A 26,371-nucleotide genomic window follows, 5' to 3' on the forward strand; every position below is an offset into this window, starting at 1 on the left:
ATATGGTCGAATCCGGAAACTATCATTTCGAAAACGAAACCGTTCCGTATTTTATCTAACGGGTGGCATCCCTAAGTCTAAATATTCCTGTTACATTGCACAACCTTCAATGTTATGTCATAATTATGTACAATTCTGGCAAATTAATTACGGCCTTTGTTAGGAATAAATGGACTTCACACAGTCCGCAATGAGCCTGGCGGCCCAAACTGCTGTATATACCCTGACTGCTTGCCCGGAATGCTAGAGAAGTGACACAAATTCATGTTAGCAGGCAATATTAACTAAATATGCAGGTTTAAAAATATATACTTGTGTATTGATTTTAAAGAAAGGCATTGATGTTTATGGTTAGGTACATTGGTGCAACGACAGTGCTTTTTTCGCAAATGCGCTTTTTGAGGCTAGTGGGACGCTTGCGTCCCACCCACCGTGCAGCCAGTGAAAAATCAGCGCTCCAAATTCGAAAACAACAAAATGTCATAATTAAAATTTCTGAAACATACACCATTTTATAGATAAACATCTCCTTAATCCAACCACGTTGTCAGATTTCAAAAAGTCTTTACGGCGAAAGCATAAAGTTAGATTATGTTAGGACAGTACATAGACAAAACATTACACACAGCCATTTTCAATGCAAGGACAAGCGTCACCAAAAGCAGAAAACCAGCTAAAATTATGCACTAACCTTTGACAATCTTCATCAGATGACACTCCTAGGACATTGTTCTATCAAGTTCATATTTATATCCAAAAACCCCATTTTACATTAGCGCGTGACGTTCAGAAAATGTATTTCCCCCAAAACTATCGGTGAATCAGCACAACAATCTACAAAAATACTCATCATAAACGTTGATAAAATACTAAACTGTTATTCAAAGAATTATAGATTAACATCTCCTGAATGCAACCGCATTGACAGATTTCAAAATAACTTTACTGGGAAAGCACACTTTGCAATAATCTGAGTACTGCGCTCAGAAAAATACATCAGGCAATTACAGATACCCGCCATTTTGGAGTCATCTAAATGCATAAATAGCATTATAAATATTCACTTACCTTTAATAATCTTCATCAGAAGGCACTTCCAGGAATCCCAGGTCCACAATAAATGTAGTTTTGTTCGATGAAGTTCATAATATATGTCCAAATAACTCCATGTTTGCGCGTTCAATAAGCTACTCAAAATGTAGGACGCGCGAGGAAAATGTCACGACGAAAAGTCAAAAAAAGTTATATTTACGTTCGTTCAAACGTTGTATAGCATCAATCTTTAGGGCCTTTTTCGATCACAACTTCAGTAATATTCTAACCGCATGATTCCAGTGTCTTGAAAAACGTTTTGGAACACAGCTAACTCTCGCGTGAACCCGTGCAAATGAACTGATGCCCTTCCCTGGGTCACCAACTTCCTTTGTTGGCTCTCTGTTCACCATAGAAGCCTCAAACAACTTTCTAAAGACTGTTGACATCTAGTGGAAGCCTTAGGAAGTGCAAAATGAACCCTAACTCACTGTGTTCAATAGGCAGGGACTTGAAAAAACTACAGGAACCAGATTTTCATTTCCTGCTTGTATTTTTCTCAGGTTTTTGCCTGCCATATGAGTTCTGTTATACTCACAGACATCATTCAAACAGTTTTGGAAACTTTAGAGTGTGTTCTATCCAAATCAAATAATTTGCAAATATTTGACTCTGGGCCCGAGTATTAGGCCGTTTACTCTGGGCACGCTTTTCATTCGAAATCGAAAATACTGCCCCCCTATACCTTGACAGGTTAAATCATCACCCGTTTGTCGAAGTAGGCTGTGATTCGATGAGAAATTAACAGGCACCGCATCGATTATATGCAACGCAGGACACGTTAGATAAACTAGTAATATCATCAACCATGTGTAGTTAACTAGTGATTATGTTAAGATTGATCGTTTTTTATAAGATAAGTTTAATGCTAGCTAGCAACTTACCTTGGCTTCTTGCTGCCCTCGCGTAACAGGTAGTCAGCCTGCCATGCAGGCTCCTCATGGAGTGCAATGTAAGGCAGGTGGTTAGAGCATTGGACTAGTAACCGGAAGGTTGCAAAAACAAATCCCCGAAACCCACTGAACAAGGCAGTGAACCCCCGTTCTAAGGCCTTCATTGAAAATTAGAATGTGTTCTTAATCTGACTTGGCTAGTTAAATAAAGGTGTAAAAAAAACGGCATATCGGTGGCCAAAAATACCAATTGTTATGAAAACGTGAAATCGGCCCTAATTAATCGGCCATTCCGATTAATCGGTCGACCTCTAGTACTTACAAGTTATTCTTTTATTGGCCTTTGTATCAAATTGATGGTAAGTCTAATGGTGTTGAATAGTTAACATTGCTTTGCTTTTCCACCCTGTAAAAGAGCATGACTGCAAGATGTTTAAGAGAAGATGATGGAATTTCCCCTCCCCTCAATTTAAAAGGAAACAAAAACAGTGAAATCATAGACATTTCTCACTACATAGGGACCCCCTCCTGTAAGAAAACCAAAAAGAAGAAATAATACAAGCAAATCAAATTTGAGGAGGCCCAGCATCTGTAATCCTGTTTCTGCTTTCCACCTCTCAGCTTCGCGTTGCTCACAGAAAGTCGATCCCAGCTCTACCCTCTATCAGCTTGGGCAGATAGGGCAGCCAGCGCCTTCGGTACCATAGGCCGGGGAACCCCGTTCCTCTTCGGACCGTCCGCGGCTATCCGCCTGGCCCAGATCGAAGCCCAGCTAGCCCTGCACCAACTGAGCATCATCGCCGCTGCCAGTAACCACGGCAACCAGCAACTGGCCCTGCACAACCTTCTCCAGCAAGCAGCTGCCAACAACATCGCTCAGTCGCTCGCCCCCGTCATGTACCAGCCTCAGCAACAGGGGGCACCCTTCAACAGGCCCAGGAACATGCCATACCATCAACAACAACCGGGCCACTCTACGGACGGCAACAACATGGCCCAGATGAACAGCTACCAGGCGGGTCAGTTCCCGCCGCAAACACGGCTACCCGAGGAGCTGGAGTCAGCGATCTCTGTCCGTGTTCAGGGCGGGAGGGACGAGGACCACCGACTACTCAACCAGAATACCCAGATCTCCCGGCAGCACTGTGTAGATCCCCGCCTGCACGGGGACGGTCAGGGTGGGAGTTCAGAGACTGCCTATTCTAACAGCAACAACCTTGTCTCGCTCTCCTGCGATGACCAGCAGAATCAGATGCAAGATGTGGACTGGTCCAACTACCAGACTCCCAGTAAACTCTTTGGTCTCAATCAGCAGCAGCACCTCCAGCAGTCCTCCCACTCTCATGCTAACCCCAACAGCGGGCATTCAGGAGGGGGCATGCAAAGCTGGAATGCTCCTGTTTCTGAACCGGGTCGTCCACAGGGTGGAAACATGCAGGGTCTGTACGTACCCGAGAGCGCAGGCAGTATCCTGGCCGGCTTCGGTTTGTCAAACGATGACCTGGAGGTTCTCAGCCACTACCCTGATGACCAACTAACTCCAGACACTCTGCCCTTCATCCTACGTGACATACAGATACACAAAACAAACAGAAACACAGGCCCTCCTGCGTTCTCTCAAACTCACCCTGCTATTCCTAACCTGCCGCCACCGCCGCGTCCTTCTCCACCACAGCGGCATCCTGCACATTCATGTACGACCAACATCCCAAGTTTTCTGAGTGTGACACAAACGGCGGGTAAAGTTATCGACTACGGCCACGCGAGTAGGGCAGCGGAAGAGGGTAGAGACTCTTACAAACGCGAGCTACCGCATAAGGAGAGAGCGACTAAACCAGAGTCAAAGCCCACGGGTTCGTCTTTGAAACGTAAAGCTGAATCCCCAAGGCGGCACGACGACGACTCTGACTCAAAGAAAGACAAAGACTACAGGAGGCGTGCTCCAATCCCCGACGCTCACAAGCACAAAAGAACGCCCGTCAGAGAGCCGCCATCAAGATCTCGGTCGGAGCGCGAAGGGTCCAGATCAAGGCCACAGTTCAAAGCCAGGAGTGAGTCGTCAAAATCAACCAGACCCTCCGGTGCCAAACGCAGCTCTAGCGCAACCAAGAGGCTCCCAACACCCACCATGATAGGTGATTTCTCGGCGGACCCTCCGAAGGTGTACCCCCACACCTGCTCCCTGTGCGACATGCAATGTGAACGGGCTAAGGTGAGTACCGTACCTGTACCGCACACGTTGTCCGCCAAGCAGAGATTTTGTTTTTGTTAAACGGATACTTCAGGATTTTGGAGTCTGATGAACTCGTGGATACCATTTGTTGTCTCTGCGTCCAGTTAGGAAGTTGCTAATTAGTGTTAGCGCAATAACTGGAAGTCTTTGGCAACTGCTAGCATGCTAGTAGATACCATAGACTTCCAGTTGTTGTGCTGATGCTAGTTGGCTTTGGCTCACAAAGCAACTTTTAACTTCCATCATACTGGATACAGAGAAATGGTATCAATGAGTTCCTCTGGCTCTGGGGAAGTAGATAAAGGGCTTCATTGCCAAAATACAAAGTATCCCTTTAAGCTTTTATAAAGGCCCAATGCAGTTAAAGGAAAAATCCACTCAAACTATATTTAGGTATTTGTTTACATTAGTCCACTGTTGATACAATACCACAGTGTTTTGAATGTCAGCAGTCAAGTTTTCAAGATATTGGACTTTCAAGAAGCAAAGTGTCACTTGCCACATTGTCATGATGATGCAAAACCTTTTGGGACTAATGAAGAAAGGAAGAAAAAAAAGTTTTGGGGTGGATTTTTCTTTTAAACACCATAACCACTTTTACATACACACCAGGCATAAAACACAGTGAAATACATCACATAATATTTGATTCTACTTTCAAAAATATACATAGTTTAAGCAATGGTTTAACAGTTCTGATTCACATAAACAATTTGTACGTTTGGTGAGCTTACGCCGATTGAAACACCAGGTTTTATGTGCAATCTTTCAAGTTATTTGGACATGTAAATAATCAGCATTCCAGCGGTGATCTGCAGTTGTGCTAGCACCAGCTGAGCGAGCCGCCGTCTTTAGCGAGAGTGAAGTGAATTCGGAACAACAATGTATGCTTCTTTACAAATAGTTTTCACATACAAACTTTATATGTCCGAAATCAGAATCAAATATGCTTCCCAAAAATAACATGGTCGCTGTGGTGGAATGTATATTTTGATTGGCAATTTTCTGCATTTGTCAGTGCCATCAGGTAGCCTGATTGCAGATGTGTCCATGTAAACAGCACTATTAGGGAAATCGTTCTTCTTGCAAAGCATGTAAACATTTTTATTAAACTATTTTATTGATCTGACTATCCACAATAATCGCATTATTGTGTGCATCTAACCGTACACGGTGTCTTCTCCTTTCAATCCATATATGGTTGGTGTTACTGTTGAGTTGTTCAACAATTAAAACAACTAAACACTAAAGGAGAGAAAAAAAGAAAAAAAAATGCTCCTGAAAAAGTAGCCTGACCCTTACTCTGCTAATGACGAAGATGAAGAAGATTGCAGAAGACATGGATATAACTGCAAAAGCTGACTCGTATTTGTGGTGAAGAGGACTAACTTTACCCAGTATTCACTCTTCTGCAGTGCACAAAAACATTATCAATGCTGTTTTAATACAAGAAACACCATTTTGCAATTTACATTTTTATTTTTTACAGGTTGTTGCCAAAATGTCTCTTTTTGATAACTTTAAATTTTGAAACTTTCTTTAGTACTTTGCCATTTGATGCCTCAAACTTGAACACATGGTATCAATGCATATATTTTTGATAGTTTGTTGAGGAATGCATTCAAGATGTGGAAGACCTATACATATCAACAATACCCCTAAATATACATAACATTTCCACCACTCTCCTTAATGCATACATAAGCATAGGCACTATGGTGGTGTAAATGTGATCCTACCAATCACATCTCTGCTGGACTCTGGTAGATATCTAACCATTATTTCTTTATTTTCTTTTGTTTTTTCCTCACAGGACTGGATCGATCACGTGAACACAGTCAACCACACAGCTAGCTGCAGAGATCTGCGCAACAAGTGGGTGTTTTAAAAAATAAATAAATTGCTAAATCTATGCTGACAGTTAAAATCCTTGTCTATTGAAGCACCCATCAGTCTAAGTAAAAAATTAAATATATCCCATCATAATCCATCAGTTTAAGATATCAGATATCAGTTTTTTGTTGTTGCATGGGCTGCGTCTCAATCCATCACATCCGCCTATGTCAGCCTTCCGCGTCCGTGATAGGTGGCTGAGCTACAGCGGTGTTTATCAGACCATGAGACATCCTGAAAATCAGTCTTCTCAGAATCAAATATGCTTCCCAAAAATAACATGGTCGCTGTGCTAGAATGTATATTTTGATTGGCAATTTTCTGCATTTGTCAGTGCCATCAGGTAGCCTGATGCCAGATGTGTCCATGTAAACAGCACTATTAAGGAAATCGTTCTTGCGAAGCATGTAAACGTTTTTATTAAACTATTTTATTGATCTGACTATCCACAATAATGATGTCTGTAGGGTCCGAACGGTTTGAGAAGTGTCATGTGACTCGTCTGAAGTCGGTAACGCTGATGTGCCAACTACTGTCTGTAGCGTCCGAGCCATTTGATCTACATACTATGACCCCACTATGGAAAGGGGTGACTCACGAACACGATGGTGTTCTCCGTTTTGCTCCACGACCTTCTGAAGCTAACCCTTACAAACAAATGAAGTAAGGAGGAGTTAGTTTTGTTCCAACAAAAATAAGGGGTTAAGTAAAACAAAACATTTCCTGAGCTTTCTTATATCCTAGATATAGGACACACTCCAAAACCTTATTCTTTATGATACATTTTTTTACTGCCTTTTTTTTGTTGCCATTTATGAATGTGTTATTCAATGCATTTCTATGGGCTATAGGAGGCCACATTCAATATTTCCTAAAATATAGATATATATTTTTTTAGCTTTTTGGGATTCTTAAAGGTGTACTAGAAATTCGAAATCAAATAGCTAAATGATCCATGGTATGACCATCTTAAAACAATTCCTTATGTTAGCTTAGTACCCCTCCCCCACAACGGCTTAGACTTTTAGAGTTAACTAACCCATTAATACTGACTAATAACCCATGGCTGATGTACTCATGTCTCTTCTTTCCCCCCCAAAGGTATCCAGACTGGAATCCAAATATCCCAAGGTGAGAGATGTTCCTAAAATGTAGGACTACCTATTTTTCACCCTGATTGTCCAATCGTACCTTTTTGAGATTATTACTGTGCAACTGACAAACCACCTATCATTTTCCCCTGGTGGTGTTGTATGTCACTGGGTCTTTGAATCACATATAATGTCTGACTCCTCTCTCCCCTCTTTGCCCCATACCAGGAGGGACCCGTCTCAAGGTCAGGATGCCTGTGCCACCTGGCATTCCCTAGAACGCTCTCCCTCCCGCTCAGTCTCCCGTTCCTTGTCCTGGTCCCCCACCCCCCCTCCGGACCGAAGCAGAAGGATCTCTCCGCCCACCTCCCATGGACACGCCCCCCACACCTCTGGCCGGCACAGCCCCTCCCAGTCTCATCGGGGTTCTGCCTCCAGCGCTCACAGGCCGGAGAAGAGAACCAGCGAATCCTCAGGTAAGCCACTTTGTCTAGATGCTAATCTGGGCTAGTGGTTGACACGGTTTCCCAGACCCAGATTAACCATATTCCTGGAGTGCTAGTCTGTTGGCACTGTAATATATCTGCCCTGTGCTACATCGTCATAACCCAGACATCATTTGTTACCCCTACCTCCAGGGATATCTACTGTAAAATATCAAATCAAACTTTATTTGTCACATGTGCAGACCTTACCGTGAAATGCTTAGTTACAAGCCCTTAACCAACAGTGCAGTTCAAGAAGAGTAAAGAAAATATTTACTAAATAAACTAAAGTAAAAATAAATAAATAATTACACAAAATAACAATTAAGAGGCAATATGCAGAGGTTACTGAGTCAGTGTGCGGGGGTACAGGTTAGTTGAGGTAATTTGTACATGTAGGTAGGGGTGAGGTGACTGCATAGATAATAAACAGTGAGTTGCAGCAGTGTACAAAACAAATGGGGGGGGGGGGTCACTGTAATAGTCCGGTGGACATTTGATCAATTGTTCAGCAGTCTTATGGCTTGGACGCTGCTAAGGAGCCTTTTGGTCCTAGACTTGGCGCTCCGGTACCGCTTGCCGTGCGGTAGCAGAGAAAGCAGTCTGACTTGGGTGTAGAGATGAAATGGTATGAAAATTTCATTTCACGATTATAGTGACACAAATTATCACGGTCATCAGTGTTATCTCGGTATTGTTAAGATGTGCTGGAAATGTAAAAAATAAATAAACTACTGATACACACACTGAAATCATTTCACCAAGTTTTATATTAAAATTAGCAGCACTATGCACTTTTTGTGTGCATAAACATTAACCATTAAATAAACATAAAAATCTCTCCTTCATAAAGAAATAAGGTGCTGCTGGCCTAGCATCCTGTATGTATGTATGTATGCATCTTTGTTCACTACTTAACTTCTATGGGCTAGGTGGGACGTCACCGTCCCACTCTATTCAACAGCCAGTGGAAGAGCGTGGCGCGAAATACAAAACCTCAAATGCAATAATTTCAATTTTTCAAACATACGACTATTTTACACCATTTTAAAGACAAAACTCTCATTAATCTAACCACATTGTCCGATTTCAAAAAGGCTTTACAGCGAAAGCAAAACATTAGATTGTTAGGAGAGTACATAGCCACAAATAATCACACAGCCATTTTCCAAGCAAGCATATATGTCACATAATCCCAAAACACAGCTAAATTAAGCAATAACCTTTGATCTTCATCAGATGACACTCCTAGGACATTATGTTATACAATACATGCATGTTTTGTTCAATCAAGTTCATATTTATATCAAAAACAGCTTTTTACATTGGCATGTGATGTTCAGAACATGCATTCCCACCCAAAACTTCCAGTGAATTTACCAAATTACTCAACATAAACGTTGACAAAATACATAACAATTATTTTAAGAATTATAGATACAGAATTCCTTTATGCAATCGCTATGTCAGATTTTAAAATAGCTTTTCGGCGAAAGCACATTTTGCAATATTCTGAGTACATAGCTCAGCCATCACGGCTAGCTTTTTTGACACCCGCAAACTTCGGGGCTCACTAAACTCAGAATTACTATTAGAAAAATTTTATTACCTTTGCTGATCTTCATCAGAATGCACTCCCAGGACTGCTACTTCCATAAGAAATGTTGTTTTGGTTCCAAATAATCCATAGTTATGTCCAAATACCTCCGTTTTGTTCGTGCGTTCAGGTCACTATCCAAAGGGTAACGCGCGAGCGCATATCGAGACAAAAAAATTCTAAATGTTCCTTTACCGTACTTAGAAGCAATGCAAACGCTGTTTAAAATCCAATTTTTATAGTATTTTTCTCGTAAAATAGCGATAATATTCCAACCGGACAATAGTGTATTCATTCAAAAAGGAAAAGAAAAAACAGTATGGTTGTGGCACTGCGCATATCCAATCTCTTAGTCACCAGGCAGACCACTGACAAACTGACCTACTATACTCTGCCCAGAGACAGGAGACGCCTCAATCCGCTTTCTGAAGGCTTTAGAGAGCCAATGGAAGCCTTAGAAAGTGTTACGTAACAGCTTAGATTCGATAGAGATGCATTAGAAGGACCACAAATTGGCTGACAGGCCACTTCCTGGTTGAAATCTTCTCAGGTTTTTGCCTGCCATATGAGTTCTGTTGTACTCACAGACACCATTAAAACAGTTTTAGAAACTTGAGTGTTTTCTATCCAAATCTACTAATTATATGCATATTCTAGTTTCTGGGCAAGAGTAGTGACCAGATTAAAACGGGCACGTTTTTTTCACCCGGCCGTGAAAATACTGCCACCTATCCATCCACAACAGGTTTTAACACTGAATGCTTCAGTTTACTTTATTGAGAAGCTATTAGCAAGTTAGACAAACCATGACCTTTTCCCACATGTATTGAGCTAAAAGTTAACTTACCTTGCATTCGCTATAAAGTACTGGGTGGTGGTTACAAAGATGACTCCAGAAATGTTGTGTTGTCCACTTTCGCAGCAATTTAAAATAAAATGTTTGCATGTTCTGCAGACAGGGTGACCATTTTCGATTTAAGTTTCCCTCCGCACTCTTGTAAAACCCAAAATACGACCACACGTCAGATTTGGTCCTCTTAGAAGGCTGAAAAATCTCCCGAGCTCTGTCACTCCCTTCCGCCGTGTTTTCGCACAAAACCCACATTGCATGCTGCGCCTGCGTCACTGTTGCTAACTTTGGTTGATGCTGGATGGTATTTACCGTGAGTTTTTCAAACCGTGGTAATCAAATACGGTTTTAATGATAATTCAAATTTGAAACGGTAATACTAACCGTTGAATTTTACCATGGTTTATCGTGAAACGGGTAACCATTTCATCCCTACTTGGGTGAATGGAGTCTGACAATTTTACGGGCTTTCCTCTGACACCGCCTATTATATAGGTCCTGGATGGCAGGAAGCTTTGCCCCAATGATGTACTGGGCCGTACGCACTACCCTCTAGCGCCTTACTGTTAGATGCCGAGTGGTTGCCTTACCAGGCGATGATGCAACCGGTCAGGATGCTGTCAATGGTGCAGCTGTAGAACGTTTTGAGGATCTGGGGACCCATGCCAAATCTTTTCAGTCTCCTGAGGGGGAAAAGGTTTTGTCATGCCCTCTTCGACTGTCTTGGTGTGTTTGGAACATGGAGTACAGGAGGGGACGAAGTACACACCCCTGAGGGGCCCCATTGTTGAGGATCAGCGTGGCAGATATGTTGTTGCCTACCCTTACCACCTGGGGGTGGCCTGTCAGGAAGTCCAGGATACAGTTGCAGAGGGAGGTGTTTAGTCCCAGGGTCCTTAGCTTAGTGATGAGCTTCGTGGGCACTATGGTGTTGAACACTGAGCTGTAGTCAATGAACAGCATTCTCACATAGGTGTTCCTTTTCTCCATGTGGGAAAGGGCAGTGTGGATTGTGCTTTGAGTACATGTCCTGGTAATCTGTCTGGCCCCGCAGCTTTGTGAATGTTGACCTGTTTAAATGTCTTGCTCACATTGGCTACCGAGAGCTTTATCACACAGTCATCCAGAACAGCTGGTGCTCTCGTGCATGCTTCACTGTTGCTTGCTTCGACACGAACATAAAAGGCATTTAGCTCATCTGATAGGCTCGAGTGTGGGTTTCCCTTTGTAGTCCGTAATAGTTTTCAAGTCCTGCCACATCCGACGAGCGTCAGAGCCGGTGTAGTAGGATTCAATCTTAGTCCTGTATTGGCACTTTGCTTGTTTGATGGTTCGTCTGGGGGCATAGCATGATTTCTTATACGCGTCCAGATTAGTGTGCCGCTCCTTGAAAGGGGCAGCTCTAGCCTTTATGCGGATGTTGCCTGTGATCCATGGCTTCTGGTTGGGATATGTATGTGGGGATGACGTTGTCGACACACTTATTGATGAAGCTGATGACTGAGGTGGAATGCTCATCAATGACATTGGATGAATCCCGGAACATATTCCAGTCTGTGCTAGCAAAACAGTCCTGTAGCATCCGCATCATCTGACCACTTCCGTATTGAGCGAGTCACTGGTACTTCCTGCTATAGTTTTAGCTTTTAAGCAGGAATAAGGAGGATAGAATTATGGTCAGATTTGCCAAATGGAAGGCAGAGGAGAACTTTGTATGCATGGTCTAGATATTATTATTATTTTTATTTTTTTCCCCTCTGGTTGCACATGTGACATGCTGGTAAAACTAATATACGTTTGCCTGCATTAACCTCCCTGGGCAAGGTGGGACGTTTGGATTATTTGGAACCAAAACAGCATTTGTTGTTGAAGTAGAAGTCCTGGGAGTGCATTCTGACAAAGAACAGCAAAGGTAAACCAATTTTTCTAATATAAATTCTGAGTTTAGGTTGTCCCAAACTTGGTGGGTGTCAAATTAGCTAGCCTGTGATGGCCGAGCTATCTACTCAGAATATTGCAAAATGTGCTTTCGCCGAAAAGCTATTTTAAAATCTGACACCGCGATTGCATAAAGGAGTTCAGTATCTATAATTCTTAAAATAATTTATGTTTTTTGTGAACGTTTATCGTGAGTAATGTAGTAAATTCAACGGAAGTTTTCGGTGGGTATGCTTGTTCTGAACATCACATGCTAATGTAAAAAGCTGGTTTTTGATATGAACTTGATTGAACAAAACATGCATGTATTGTATAACATAATGTCCTAGGAGTGTCATCTGATGAAGATCATCAAAGGTTAGTGCTGCATTTAGCTGTGGTTTGGGATTATGTGACATTATATGCTAGCTTGAAAAATGGGTGTCTGATTATTTCTGGCTGGGTACTCTGCTGACATAATCTAATGTTTTGCTTTCGCTGTAAAGCCTTTTTGAAATCGGACAATGTGGTTAGATTAACGAGAGTCTTGTCTTTAAAATGGTGTAAAATAGTCATATGTTTGAGAAATTGAAGTTATAGCATTTTTAAGGTATTTGTATTTCGCGCCACGCTCTACCATTCGGATATCGGTGAGGCGTTCCGCTAGCGGAATGTCTGTCCCTAAAAGGTTAACTTCTCTGGGCTACGTGGGACGCTACCGTCCCACCCACGGTACACACTATTCAACAGCCAGTGAAAAATCAGAGCGCCAAATTTGAAAACAACAAAATGTCATAATTCAAATTTCTCAAACATACAACTATTTTACACCATTTTAAAGATAAGACTCTCGTTAATCTAACCACATTGTCCGATTTCAAGAAGGCTTTACGGCGAAAGTATAAAGTTAGATTATGTTAGGACGGTACATAGACAAAACATTACATACAGCCATTTTCAATGCAAGGACAGGCGTTGCCAAAAGCAGAAAACCAGCTAAATTATGCACTAACCTTTGACAATCTTCATCAGATGACACTCCTAGGACATTATGTTAGACAATACATGCATTTTCTGTTCCATCAAGTTCATATTTGTATCCCAAAACCCCATTTTACATTGGCGCGTGACGTTCAGAAAATGTATTTCCCCCAAAACTGTCGGTGAAAGGGCACATCAATTTAAAAAATCATAAACGTTGATAAAATATTAAACTGTTATTCAAAGAATTATAGATTAACATCTCCTGAATGCAACCGCTTTGACAGATTTCAAAATAACTTTACGAGGAAAGCACACTTTGCAATAATACAGATACCTGCCATTTTGGAGTCATCTAAAATCCTAAATAGCATTAGAAATATTCACTTACCTTTAATAATCTTCATCAGAAGGCACTTCCAGGAATCCCAGGTCCACAATAAATGTTGTTTTGTTCGATAAAGTCCATAATTTATGTCGAAATACCCCCTTGTTGTTTGCGCGTTCAGTTAGCTACTCCAAGTGTAGGAAGCGCGCGGAAAACGTCACGACAAAGTCAAAAAAGTTATATTTACGTTCATTCAAACATGGTATAGCATCAATCTTTAGAGCCTTTTTATCTTAGAACTTCAATAATATTCCAACCGGACGATTGCATTGTCTTGAAAAACGTTTTGGAATACAGCTACCTCACTTGAACGAGCATCAGAAACCCATGTCATTTTCTGTGTCACCTACTTCCATGTGCTCTTGTTCGCTCTGTGTTTACCGCAAAAGCCTCAAACAACTTTCTAAAGACTGTTGACATCTAGTGGAAGCCTTAGGAAGTGCAAAATGAACCCTAAGTCACTGTGTTTGAAAGGCAATGGCTTGAAAAGACTACAGGCATCAGATTTCCATTTCCGGGTTGGATTTTTCTCAGGTTTTTGCCTGCCAAATGAGTTCTGTTATACTCACAGACATCATTCAAACAGTTTTGGAAACTTTAGTGTTTTCTATCCAAATCTACTAATAATCTGCAAATATTTGGCTCTGGGCCTGAGTATTAGGCCGTTTACTCTGGGCACGCTTTTCATCCAAAAATGAAAATACTGCCCCCTATACCCCAACAGGTTAACCTCTCTGGCGCATGTGGGACGAACTCGTCCCACCTACGTAACAGCCACTGAAATCCAGTGGCGCGATTTTTGAATCGTTAGAAATACTATTACTTCAATTTCTCAAACATATGACTATTTTACAGCTATTTAAAGACAAGAATCTCGTTAATCTAACCCCACTGTCCGATTTCAAAAAGGCTTTACAACGAAAGCAAAACATTAGATTATGTCAGCAGAGTGCCCAGCCAGAAATAATCAGACACCCATTTTTCAAGCTAGCATATCATGTCACATAAACCCAAACCACAGCTAAATGCAGCACTAACCTTTTATGATCTTCATCAGATGACACACCTAGGACATTGTGTTATACAATACATGCATGTCTGTTCAATCAAGTTCATATTTATATAAAAAAAAAAGCTTTTTACATTAGCATGTGACGTTCAGAACTAGCATAACCCCCGCAAACTTCCGGGGAATTTACTAACAGTTTGCTAAATTACTCACGATAAACGTTCACAAAAAGCATAACAATTATTTTAAGAATTATAGATACATTACTCCTCTATGCACTCGATATGTCCGATTTTAAAATAGCTTTTCGGATGAAGCACATTTTGCAATAATCTAAGTACATAGCCCAGGCATCACAGGGCTAGCTATTTAGACACCCACCTAGGTCAGCCTCCACCAAAATCACATTTCCTATAAGAAAAATGTTCTTACCTTGCTTGTTCTTCGTCAGAATACACTGCCAGGACTTCTACTTCAATAACAAATGTTGGTTTGGTCCCAAATAATCCATCGTTATATCCAAACAGCGACGTTTTGTTCGTGAGTTCTAGACACTATCAGAATGCTTCATCACGGTCTCGCGCATTGGCGTGACAAAAAATGTCTAAATATTCCATTACCGTACTTCGAAGCATGTTAACCGCTGTTTAAAACCAATTTTTATGCCATTTATCTCGTAGAAAAGGGATAATATTCCGACCGGGAATATGCATTGAGCCTAAACAGCCGAATTAAATTTCTCCTCAGGAGCGAATCGTGCACGCGTCTCATTCAAAGGTCCTCTGAGCCGCCACTTACCAAAGCCGATAATGTGTTTCAGCCTGAGGCTCCCTCGTCAACCTTCAGGTATTTCCCGGGTTCTGAGAGCCTATCGGAGCCCTGGGAATTGTCACGTTACAGCTAAGATCCTTACTTTTCAATAAACAGATGCAAGACGCACGACTCCTTGTCAGACAGGGTACTTCCTGCTTGAAACCTTGTCAGGTTTTTGCCTGCCATAGGAGTTCTGTTATACTCACAGACACCATTCAAACAGTTTTAGAAAATTCAGAGTGTTTTCTATCCAAACCTGAACAATAATATGCATATTCTAGCTTCTGAGTTGGTGTAGGAGGCAGTTAGAAATGGGCACATATTTTTTCCAAAATTCTCAATACTGCCCCCTATCCCCAACAGGTTAATATTACAGACATATGTTTCCCTACAGCCAGGGATATCTACTGTAATATATTTACGTCATTATAGCCCAGACATCTTTTACCCCAACATCCAGGGATATCTACTGTAATATATTTGCGTCATTATAACCCAGACATCATCTGTTACTCCTACCTCCAGGGATATCTACTGGGAGCTCCTCTCGAGAAGGCCTGAAGCGTTCCAGAAATGACCCCGCCAAGTGTGCGACTGACCACGGCAACAGAGCAGGGGTTTCTGGGAAACACGAGTCCGGGAAACGTGAGTCCTATTCGTCATCCACCAGCAAGTTTCCGGCGTCCATGTCTGAGAAACCACATCGTCCACCTTCCTCTAAGCCAGGCGCCAAGCCAGCGGCCGGGAAGGAGACCGCCCTAGGACAGGACTCAGAGGTGTGCCCTTCACAGAGCTTTTGGTTCAATCTTTTGTTTGCTATGCACAGTGTCATTAGGACTTTTAAGATTAACTACGTTATCAGTAATAATTACTTTCAGTAGTAATATCATTAGGGAAATTTCACAAATTGAATTAGAACTAACTTATAAGGATAGCAGCTTCTTCACACTCCCATCCAACCCAAGCAGTGCTTGTAAACCTTCCTTCCTTGATTTTAGGTCCAGTCCTCCAATGCGCCACAGAAGAAGCCGACTCCAACGCTGCAGAAGAAGAATCCTCCAGGTTCCTACTTGCTCTATCTGACGGGCCTCCCTGTAGATGCCAAGTACCAGGAAGTGGTGTCACTAGTGCAGTCCTTCGGCAAGGTCACCAATGTCCTCATCATCAGGAACGAGGAGGGGGAGGAGAACCAGGGGCAGCCGCAATACAGTAAAGTGAGTTAGGCATCATACACTTTAATGCTAAGTGTGGTGTCTTTTTGATAAATATGAAGACATCTTGTTTACCCCCTGGAGTCGATTTCACCGGCCGGCCCTGCATAATAAAAAAAATCCCCATCAAAATCCTTCAGTTTAAGCATTGTTGTGGACTTAACATCCAATTTGTTTGTTTTCCTGTTTTTATAAAAGTGTGATTTTTTTTGAGAGCGAAAACCTGAAAAAAATGGAAACCTGGGAAAACTAAACATGGAATTTGGGGGAAAAACTGAAACTGATTTTATAGGGCTCAATAAATATGCTGAAGCATGGGGTTGCCCCTTTGAATTTATTCTATTATCCCAGATGTGATCTTTTAACTGGTTAGCTTCCAAAAAGTAAATGTGGACTGTTGTAACATCTTCAAAGTGCACCAGGCAGATATATTTGTAAAGTCTTCCTGAAATCCTCCATATTGTTTGGTCGTGGCGGGAATGATTTTGCCGTGGCACAGCACTACATATAAATGACTGCAGCGGAAACACTGATACACTATATATACAAAGATATGTGGACACGACGTCAAATGAGTAGATTCGGCTATTGCTGACAAATGTATAAAATCGAGCACACAGCCATGCAATCTCCATAGACAAACTTTGTCAGTAGAATGGCCTTACTGAAGAGCTCAGTGACTACCAACATGGCACCGTCATAGGATGCCACCTTTCCAACAAGTCAATTGGTCAAATTTCTACCCTGCTAGAGCAGCCCCGGTCAACTGTAAGTGTTGTTATTGTGAAGTGGAAACGTCTAGGAGCAACAACGGCTCAGCCGCGACGTGGTAGGCCACACAAGCTCACAGAACGGCACCGCCAAGTGCTGAAGCACGTAGCGTGTAAAAATCGTCTGTCCTCGGTTGCAAAACACTACTGATTTTCAAACTGCCTCTAGAAGCAACGTCAGTACAAGTACTCTTCGTCGGGAGCTTCATGAAATGGGTTTCCATGGCCGACAGCCACGTACAAGCCTAAGAACACCATGCGCAATGCCAAGCATCGGCTGGGGTGGTGTATAGCTTGCCGTCATTGGACTCTGGAGCAGTGAAAACGCGTTCTCTGCAGTAATGAATCACTTTTTACCATCTGGCAGTCTGACGGATGAGTCTGGGTTTGGCGGATGCCAGGAGAACGCTACCTGCCCCAATGCATGGTGCCAACTGTAAAAATTGGTTGCGGAGGTGTAATGTTCTGGGGCTGTTTTTCATGGTTCGAGCTAGGCCCCTTAGTTCCAGTGAAGGGACATCTTAACGCTATAGCATACAATGACATTCTAGACTATTCTGTGTTTCCAACTTTGTGGCAACAGTTTGGGGAAGGACCTTTACTGTTTCAGCATTACAATGCCCCCGTGCACAAAGCGAGGTCCATACAGAAATGGTTTGTCAAGATCGGTGTGGAAGAACTTGACTGGCCTGCACAGAGACCTGACCGTAACCCTATCGGACACCTTTGGTATGAATTGGAACGCCCCCTGTTGAGCCAGGCCTAATCGTCCAACATCAGTTCCTGACCTCACTAATGCTCTTGTGCCAGGGACCTCACGATATGTATTGCGATTCAATGTTCCAACATAATGCTCACGGTATGTCTGTTGCAAAGGTACAAGAGAGAGCCATGATAAAACAAGTTTTGATCTTTCATGGAATTAAGTGCAGTAAAAAATGGCTTCCTATTCAGAAAGAAGATGGAAAACAAGCTATGAAGCAAGAATACTGGTGCAGGTACAGCCCACTAGTGCAAAAATAATATTGAGATATGTAACTGTACCCCCCCACCCCCCATCACTGGTTTTGGATCCATCTTTCTAACCTCTGCCCCTCTCGGTGTCTCTTCCTCCAGGCCACTGTTTGCATGCAGAAAGAGCAGGACGCTAAAGCGCTGGCTGAGTGCCTCACTCTCAACATACGGGAACACCCCATCTCTGTCTCCGACCAGGTTTGTCCCACCCTGCTTACCGTACCAAAGTCACCTCAGCTCCCAGCTGGGTATTCATCCACTGGATTGTAAATCATAGAATTGGCTCATGTTTCCCTTGTAGTGAGGAAGATAGTAATGACAGAAAGAGGAGAAAATTAAATATAAAGGTGATGATTGATCAAATTGAATGTTTATTTCTTTGTTTTACAGAATGGCGAGGAGGAGCTTACTTCCTCGATACCTGTCATTATAAAAGGGTAAGTATTATGCATTACCTGTATATACTAGGGTTATCTTTGACCCCTGAACTTTGCCACTTATGTGTTATTACGGAGGCAATTCTTCACACATTTCACTACTCTCCATAGAGAAGTGATCGGTGCTCCCAAGACACCTGCAGCCCCGAACGAGGCCAACTTGACTGTTAAAGGCCCAGGTAAAAAAACATACAATTAATGTTCTTTTAGAATGCATCCCAAATGGCACCCTGTTCCCTATATAGTGCATTTTGTTTCACCAACGCCCTATGTATTCTGCTCAAAAGTATTGCACTAAATAGCAAGTAGGGTGCCAGCCTTAGATGTCTTGATTAATATACAACTAATGATGTTTGATAGACCTGATCAATAAGAGTTGTGAAATTGAACATTATACATTTTTTTCGCCCACAGAAGCCAGCGTTGGGCAGAAGAATTCAAATGAGGTGCTTTATTTTTGTTCCTGTCTCTTATTTGCCAGTATGTCTATTACAATTTTTTTTATTAAGTATTTCAATATTATATATCACATCTACAAAAATACAAGTGACGGTTGTCACGTGTCAAATACAGCAGGTGTAGATTTTACTCTGAAATGCTTATTTACAAGCCCTTAACCAACAATGCTTTAAGAAATAGAGTTAAGAAAATATTTACTAAATAAACAAAAGTTTTTTTTAAAATATTTAAAAAAGTAACAGAAGACAATTACGTAATACATAATAAACAGCGAGTAGCAGCAGTGTAAAAACAAAGGGGGGGGGCAGTCAATGTAAATAGTCTGGGTGGCCATTTGCTGAACAATTAATCAGTCTTGTGGCTTGGGGGTAGAAGCTGTTAAGGAGCCTTTTTTATTCCTTGACTTTATTACTGCTTTCTGTGCGGTAGCAGAGAGAACCGTCTATGACTTGGGTGATTTATTTTGGGGGGGGGGCTTCCTCTGACACCACCTAGTATATAGGTCCTGGGTGTCGGGAAGTTTAGTGTTCCAGCATAGTGTTTCAGTTCATTTTTAACACTTTCAAACAATAGAAAACAGGGAGGCAGCCAGCCAGCCAGTCAGCGGTGTCTGAGCTGTAAGATTAAATGGGTTTCCCAACAGATACACAGGGAGCAGGTGAAACCAACGAGGAAGAGGAAGAGGGGCTGTAGAGCGGGACAGGTCGAGAGACTCAAAAGACTGCAGAGGGAAAACAAGGTGCAGAACTGAACTGATATCTCATAGGCCCAGGCAGGGGATGCTACATTATGGAACGTTTAGATAGAAATCTATCATGTAGATTAGACTTGATTTAGCCCCGTCAGGACAGGTAGAATAGGAAATTGTGTGACTCAGCTTTATTCATAATATCTCTGTATACAACGTTCTGACCGTTTTCTTTTGTTACCTCACTGAATACTCCGTCTTGATTATGACGGTCTTTGTCTCCTGTGGTTTGACCTTTTTTAGAAGGGCATGGTCAAGATTACTGGACTTCCTGAAAGTGGCTGCTCCGAGATTGATATCGCCAAGCTGGCCCAGCCCTTCGGAACACCTGTCAAGATCCTCCTCATCACCAAGCCCAGTGAGGTAGGCACGCTATCCACGATACATCACTCACTTTCACATTGATTTGCATTATGTGGCTTAGGGCAGTGTTTCCCAACGCTGGTCCTCCATTACCCCAACAGTATACCCTGGACAAGCACACCTGATTCAACTTGTCAACTAATCATCAGGCCCTCAATGAGTTGAACCAGGTGTGTTTGTCCAGGGCTACTCAAAAATGTCTATCGGTACTGAAGGACCAGGTTTGGGAATTTGATTCCCACATAAGACCTGCTGTATATTGTGTCAATGTTCTGTCAGATGCTTTAGGTAAAATAGTCAGTATAATGGCAATATCATATGATTTTCACATCGAATTTTAAACAATATATCTTGTATACCCAATATCTTGTATACCCAAGACTGTTGCTGACTGTTTGTGGTCCTCCCCAGGCTCTGGTCACCATGCAGGATGTGGAGTCAGCCCAGGAGATGGTGAAAGTTTACAACGACATGCCTGTCTGCATCAACGACTCTGTTCTGAACATGAGCCTGCTTCCAAACCTCCTGGTGGACTTCAACAGACCGGTAAGATAATGTGGCTTGACTGACTGATCCCTATTAGCTCCTAGTGGAGCACAGGGCCTGAACTGTGTATCTCCAACGTCCTCTGTTCTGGGCAGTTTTCTTCACTTAATTCCAGGTGGTTGCTGCAGGGTATGATGATAAATGTTCACTATGAAAAGAGTGTTTTTGCACATTCAACTTATTTTTCACTGATCTGATTCAGTGATGACATAAAGAACTTTCCATTCCATTTTATTACCACAGGTGGCACTTTTCCATTCATTGATGGGACCCAGGAATCCTGTTAGTGTGAGTATTTTACTGTTTCTTCAGCTAACCTAAAAGGCTCTTAATAATAGCATTGTTGCTACCCCAAGACAAAGGTAGAAAAACACAGACAATCCCACCTGATTAAGACCTGCATGTTAAAACATGATTTAACCTAATGAAATGAATCACACCCAAAAGCATATATTATTGCAGAGTCCCTTTACAATTTCTAACAACTATTTAGAAAGTTGAGCTTCTTCCAGTAATTGGTACAAGTAAAGTTGTTTGTAATTGATGAACACATTTCAATGTTTCCAATACGTCCTGCAGGTGGCGGATGTGGGAGGTGATGATGACTGGAACCGTCTCCTGGTTGTCAGTAACATCCCGGCCACGCCCTCCGGCCCAACAGAGATACAGAAACTGGTCCAGCGCTTCGGCACAGTCCAACAGACTCTGGCACTCAAGGACCAGGTGAGGGACCTGTGGGTGGGGAGGGGTGTGTGTTGGGGGGTGGCGGGGATGTCTTTATGTGCTCAAGTGTCTGTCAAGGGGAGGGACATCTTAGTGAGGAATGTTTGTTTTTGTGTGGGGTTTAAGTGTTTGTGTGTTCATGTGTCTTGCATCTACCCTGCCTACAGTAATTCCACACCATCCATCCAATCCTGTTTTCTTTACCCCATGCAGATCATCTTTGAGATGGGAACAGCAGACATGGCCAAGAGTGTCTTCAACCGCTTCCAGAAGTTTCCCTGCATTGTTCAGAACAACAAGCTCGCCTTCTCCTGGAAACCTGATCCCAAGATTGATCTACCTAAAGTCGACATCTCTGCTGCCGGCTCAACGGCTTCAACCGGTGACAATGACTCCCAGACTGCAGAGACTACTATGCCCCCTGGTGGCCAGGAGGACTCACTGTCTCAGTCAGGATTAAAGGTGGAGTCAGGAACAGGGGTTGATACTAAGGTTGAAGGACAGGAGGTTCAGCCAGGAAATGAAGGGATGAAGGTTGAAGGAGAGGTTCAAGCCACAAAGGAGTCTCCAGCATTAGGAGGTAAGGATCAAAAGAAGGAGCCTAATGCATCTTCCGTACAGCCAGCAGGAGTGAACCAGAGAGAAGCTACAGAACCCAACACAGACCAACCTGGAGGTCAGGGTGGAGAGGAGGTCACAGAGAAAGTTGCAGACATTTCAACAACGGAGTCCGAAGAAACTGAAGAACCAGTCTCCTCGGATGCTACCTCCGCTCCTCAAGCTGCTAAACCAGAGACTGAGAAAATGTCCGTTTCCAGTTCCACAACAGCCACCTCCGCCCCAGCCCCAAAAGTTATGGCGGCCATCATAGAGGCCTTACGACAGGAGAGCAGGAACAGATCCTCTACCAAGGTTCCCACCGACCAGGCTGCAGCTGAGAATCCTCCAGGTAAACAACCAAAAGATAAGGAGACTCCAGATGTTCAGACTGCCCCCGCTCTACCCAGAGTGACCCCAGAGATCCTGAAGGTGCTGCTGGAGGAGTGCAGGGTCCGGTCCTCCAGTAGGGCCGGCGCTGAGCAGGCCAGGAAGGAACAGGACCAGGCGCCCCCTGCAGGCCAAAAACCATCCACTGGAAACCGAAGAGACCACAGTGGAGACAGGGAGCCTGGAAAAGAGCAGGTCACCAAGAGGAAGACCCGTGAGGAGGAAAGGGAGGAGAGGGAGAGCGCGAGGAGGGAGAGGGAGAGGGAGAAGAGGCTGAAGGCCCAAGAGGAGGAGAGGGAGAAAGGAAGGAGAGAGAAGAGGTGGTCCCACAGGGAACGGTCATCAGGATCACCGGGGTCCAGGTCCTCTATGAGGTATGAGGGGAGCCGGCGCAGTGGGAAGAGCGGCGCCAGGTCTGAGTCCAGGAGAGGAAACGGAGAGGAGAAACAGCAGGTAGGAGAGAGGCTAGTGTTTTGGTATTCACTCTATATACAGAGAGGACAAAACATTAACACTTTCCATGACAGACTGTCCAGGTGGAAGCTATGATCCCTTATTGACGCCACTTGTTAAATTCACTTCAATCAGTGTAGATGTAGATGAAGGGGAGGAGACAGGTTAAAAATGGTTTTCAAGCCTTGAGACAATTGAGCCATGGATTGTGTATTTGTGCCATTCAGCGGGTGAATGGGCAAGAAAAAATATTTGTGCCTTTGAACGGGGTGTGGTAGTAGGTGCCAGGTGCACTGGTTTGTGTCAAACCCAGCAGCGTTGCAATTCTTTTCACACTCAAAGTTTCCCGGTGCGTATCAAGATTGGTCCACCACCCAAAGGACATCCAGCCAACTTGACACAACTGTGGGAAGCGTTGGAGTCCCTGTGGAACGCTTTCAACACCTTGTAGAGTGTGGGGGGGTGAAACTCAATATTAGGAAGGTGATCCTAATGTTTGGTATACTCATATATGGATGGATGGATGGAGAGAGAATCTCCACTGAACCAGAGTGTCGTATACCCATCATGAATATAGAATGCCAATATCAACTTTCCAAACATTTTGGGGAATGACTTGCCATTTTGAGGAAAGCAGTGGTTTTATAGTTAACTGTTCCCTGCCCTGTCTTCTTTCAGGAAGAGGAGGAGTTAGGTGAGAAGCACATCCCCTTCGACATGGCGGACTTTGTGACTGTGGACGAGGTGGGGGAAGTAGCTGTGGTGCCCCGTCCTCTCCCCGAGACTACCACAGAGGTGACTGAGGTTATGGAGGTGACCGTCAACGACCCTGTGACCACAGCCCTTGAGGCGGAGCAGCAGGCACCAGATGACACAACACCGATGGAGGTGGAGGGTGAGCCTAGGACAGCCAAGGTACAGGAGGAAGCTCTGGACAAACGAGAACAGGAGGGGTTGTCCCCAGCAACCACAGAGGGGTCAGTGAAGACTGCAGAGGGAACTGGGGAGGTGACAGAGGAGAAAGTTCCAGACTGTCAGGATGACATCATCAAAGAGGTCAGTGTGTCTAGTCACATTCCTAATTTGTGTAATCCCTTTCCAAAAAGGAAGGCTTCAACCCTATAGCATTCAACAACGAGCAGATCGGTGAGAAGACTACTTCAACCGAGGAAGGAGAAAATTAAGTGTTTCTAAAGTGTGAACACGACCCCAATCTTTTCTAACATTACTCTCCTTCAGCCTGTGGTCACTGTGCCGAAGACGACCTGTGACGAGGTCACTGAGGAGTCGGAGGTGAAAGGTCACGATGAGGCCACACCCACAGACGCACCTGCTGGAGAAGAGGAAAAGGAGGCTGGACGAGTGGAGGATCTCAACATTGGGACGTTTCTGACGGTGGACGAGGTGGGACAGGTGGAGGAAGACGGGGGGAAGAGGTCTGCTGAGACGGGTAAGAAACATACTGTATATCACTGCTATGCTCGTCTCGTGAAAGCCTGTCATTGTAAATAAAATCGGTTCTGCTGTGCTTACCTGTATAAATAAATGTAAGATATGGTAGGAAACTGGCCAGTAGAGGTAAGAAACAAACTTTATGTTAAGTCAATCTGCAACGTATTTGTCTGAGGAGACTGGGTTGTGTTCAGTAGCGAAACGTTTTGAAATGGAAAACAAATGAATATTTATTGGACAAGTTCAGGTAGTCCCTACCTGATGTGCCCTTTTTTCTGAGGTAACTACCCTCTGGTTTGCCACAAGAGGAAAAAGACTACAGGTAGAATGTTGTTTGAGATATGGTAGCCAGCCCACTGAATGCATAGTAGTGGTTGAGCTGGCCACCTGCATTTTGTTAAGTGGTCAAAGAATGGCATCCTGGTTTACATAGATTAGTGGTTGTGGTCATTGTAGACGAGTGGTAGTGGTGAGGTCAGATAACCAACCGTATGTAATAGGGGTGTAATGGTACAAGCATTAGTACTGAACTGTTCGGTATGGAGACCTCAGTTCGGTCCGCACTGAACCCGAATGAGTAGATAAATAAGACATCTGTATGTGTATATACAGTACCAGTCAAAAGTTTACACACCTACTCATTCCAGGGTTTTTCTTTATTTGTATTATTTTCTACATTGTAGAATATTAGTGAAGTCATCAAAACAATTAAATAACACATATAGAATCATGTAGTACCCAAGAAAGTGTTAAACAAATCAAAATATATTTGAGATTCTTCAAAGTAGCCACACTTTGCCTTGATGACAGCTTTGCACACTCTTGGCATTCTCTCAACCAGCTTCACAAGGTTTTCACCTGGAATGCATTTCAATTAACAGGTGTGCCTTGTTAAAAGTTAATTTGTAGAATGTGTTTCCTTAATGCGTTTGAGTCAGTTGTGTTGTGACAAGGTAGGTGTGTGTTGTAACTTTGTATTGATTAATGTGACGACTGCTGTTCATCGAATTATTAACCATTTGTAATTACGTGATTTAATGAGTCAGGTAATTATTAACCTGGGGCACCATGGGAAAGTTTTGGCTTTGAGTTTCTATTTCCCAAATTAACTCAAAGAATATCAGAATATTGTTTTTACAACAGTCGCTAATTAATTTCCTCTACAGTCTCATTCTAAACGTTGCATAATCTGTGAATCTGCACAAACCCGAGTCTCACTAAAAGGTCTGTAGCACACCAATTGAGTTGATTAGTAAATAACAAGCTAAAATTATAATATAAGATGCAGTCTAGGCTATTGATTAGAACTTCCCTAGCGTGCCAACACTTGCGTGTTACACAAAATGGGGATTTCAAAAGAGAAAGAGAGCACGAGAGAAAAGCACACTTGGGTACATTTGTGAACTATGCTTATTTTAACCTTAACCTTGCCCCGAACTGCCGCTCTTATGGGTCAGAATATAATGATGTAATTACGTGTCGAAGGTCTCTGATGGGGTGTCTCCTCTTGGACCGAGTTCCTCCTTCTCTTCTGATGGCGAAACTTCTGTTGTTACCGGGTGTGACCCTCTGATTGTCCATACAATGTCTTTGTCCTTTCTCTTAGTGGTCTGTTTCCTCGCCCTTGTTCTGAAAGTGGGGTCTTCTGAGGACGGCTAATCAGCCATATAGGGGGTTCCAGCGTGAGAATGAAAGCAGTGTAGACACATGGTTCCTTGGAGAGAATAACCGCGTGGTCCAGCTTCAACTCACCCTCTTAGACACAGCTACTCATCCGTAGCATAGATTGTTAAAAGGTTCCTTTGTCTTCTTCAACCTCGTGTTGCATTTTGGGTTTACAACTAATTCGGACCTTGGCTGCAGCTCGTGGTCACTTAGTTATAGTGTTGTTTCTTAACTCACATGTTTTATACCCTCGGGTAAGAAATGGGCCTTTCAGCCTTTAGGGCAAGTTCTCTGGGTGTAA

General features: G+C 43.1%; 1 protein-coding gene across 4 annotated transcripts in view; it reads left to right on the top strand.

The window, feature by feature from the left end:
- Positions 1 to 26,371, top strand: part of LOC115202411 (zinc finger protein 638) — a 51,281-nt gene that overhangs the window by 20,415 nt on the left and 4,495 nt on the right. For 2 of the 4 annotated variants that reach the window (XM_029766541.1, XM_029766543.1), the window contains exons 2-19: positions 2,607 to 4,197; positions 6,032 to 6,093; positions 7,213 to 7,242; positions 7,431 to 7,678; positions 15,768 to 16,018; positions 16,241 to 16,456; positions 18,340 to 18,435; positions 18,628 to 18,674; positions 18,786 to 18,853; positions 19,089 to 19,120; positions 19,777 to 19,872; positions 20,125 to 20,244; positions 20,656 to 20,790; positions 21,034 to 21,078; positions 21,370 to 21,513; positions 21,727 to 22,953; positions 23,632 to 24,009; positions 24,193 to 24,403. In XM_029766541.1, the coding sequence (XP_029622401.1) occupies positions 2,607 to 4,197; positions 6,032 to 6,093; positions 7,213 to 7,242; positions 7,431 to 7,678; positions 15,768 to 16,018; positions 16,241 to 16,456; positions 18,340 to 18,435; positions 18,628 to 18,674; positions 18,786 to 18,853; positions 19,089 to 19,120; positions 19,777 to 19,872; positions 20,125 to 20,244; positions 20,656 to 20,790; positions 21,034 to 21,078; positions 21,370 to 21,513; positions 21,727 to 22,953; positions 23,632 to 24,009; positions 24,193 to 24,403 (4,997 nt within the window). Of the gene's footprint in view, positions 1 to 2,400; positions 4,198 to 6,031; positions 6,094 to 7,212; positions 7,243 to 7,430; positions 7,679 to 15,767; positions 16,019 to 16,240; positions 16,457 to 18,339; positions 18,436 to 18,627; positions 18,675 to 18,785; positions 18,854 to 19,088; positions 19,121 to 19,776; positions 19,873 to 20,124; positions 20,245 to 20,655; positions 20,791 to 21,033; positions 21,079 to 21,369; positions 21,514 to 21,726; positions 22,954 to 23,631; positions 24,010 to 24,192; positions 24,404 to 26,371 lie in introns of all 4 variants that reach the window. The other 2 variants (XM_029766544.1, XM_029766542.1) reach the window with 2 other exon arrangements.

Source organism: Salmo trutta, chromosome 11 (genome assembly GCF_901001165.1).
Source record: "Salmo trutta chromosome 11, fSalTru1.1, whole genome shotgun sequence".
NCBI classification, from domain to species: Eukaryota; Metazoa; Chordata; class Actinopteri; order Salmoniformes; family Salmonidae; genus Salmo; species Salmo trutta.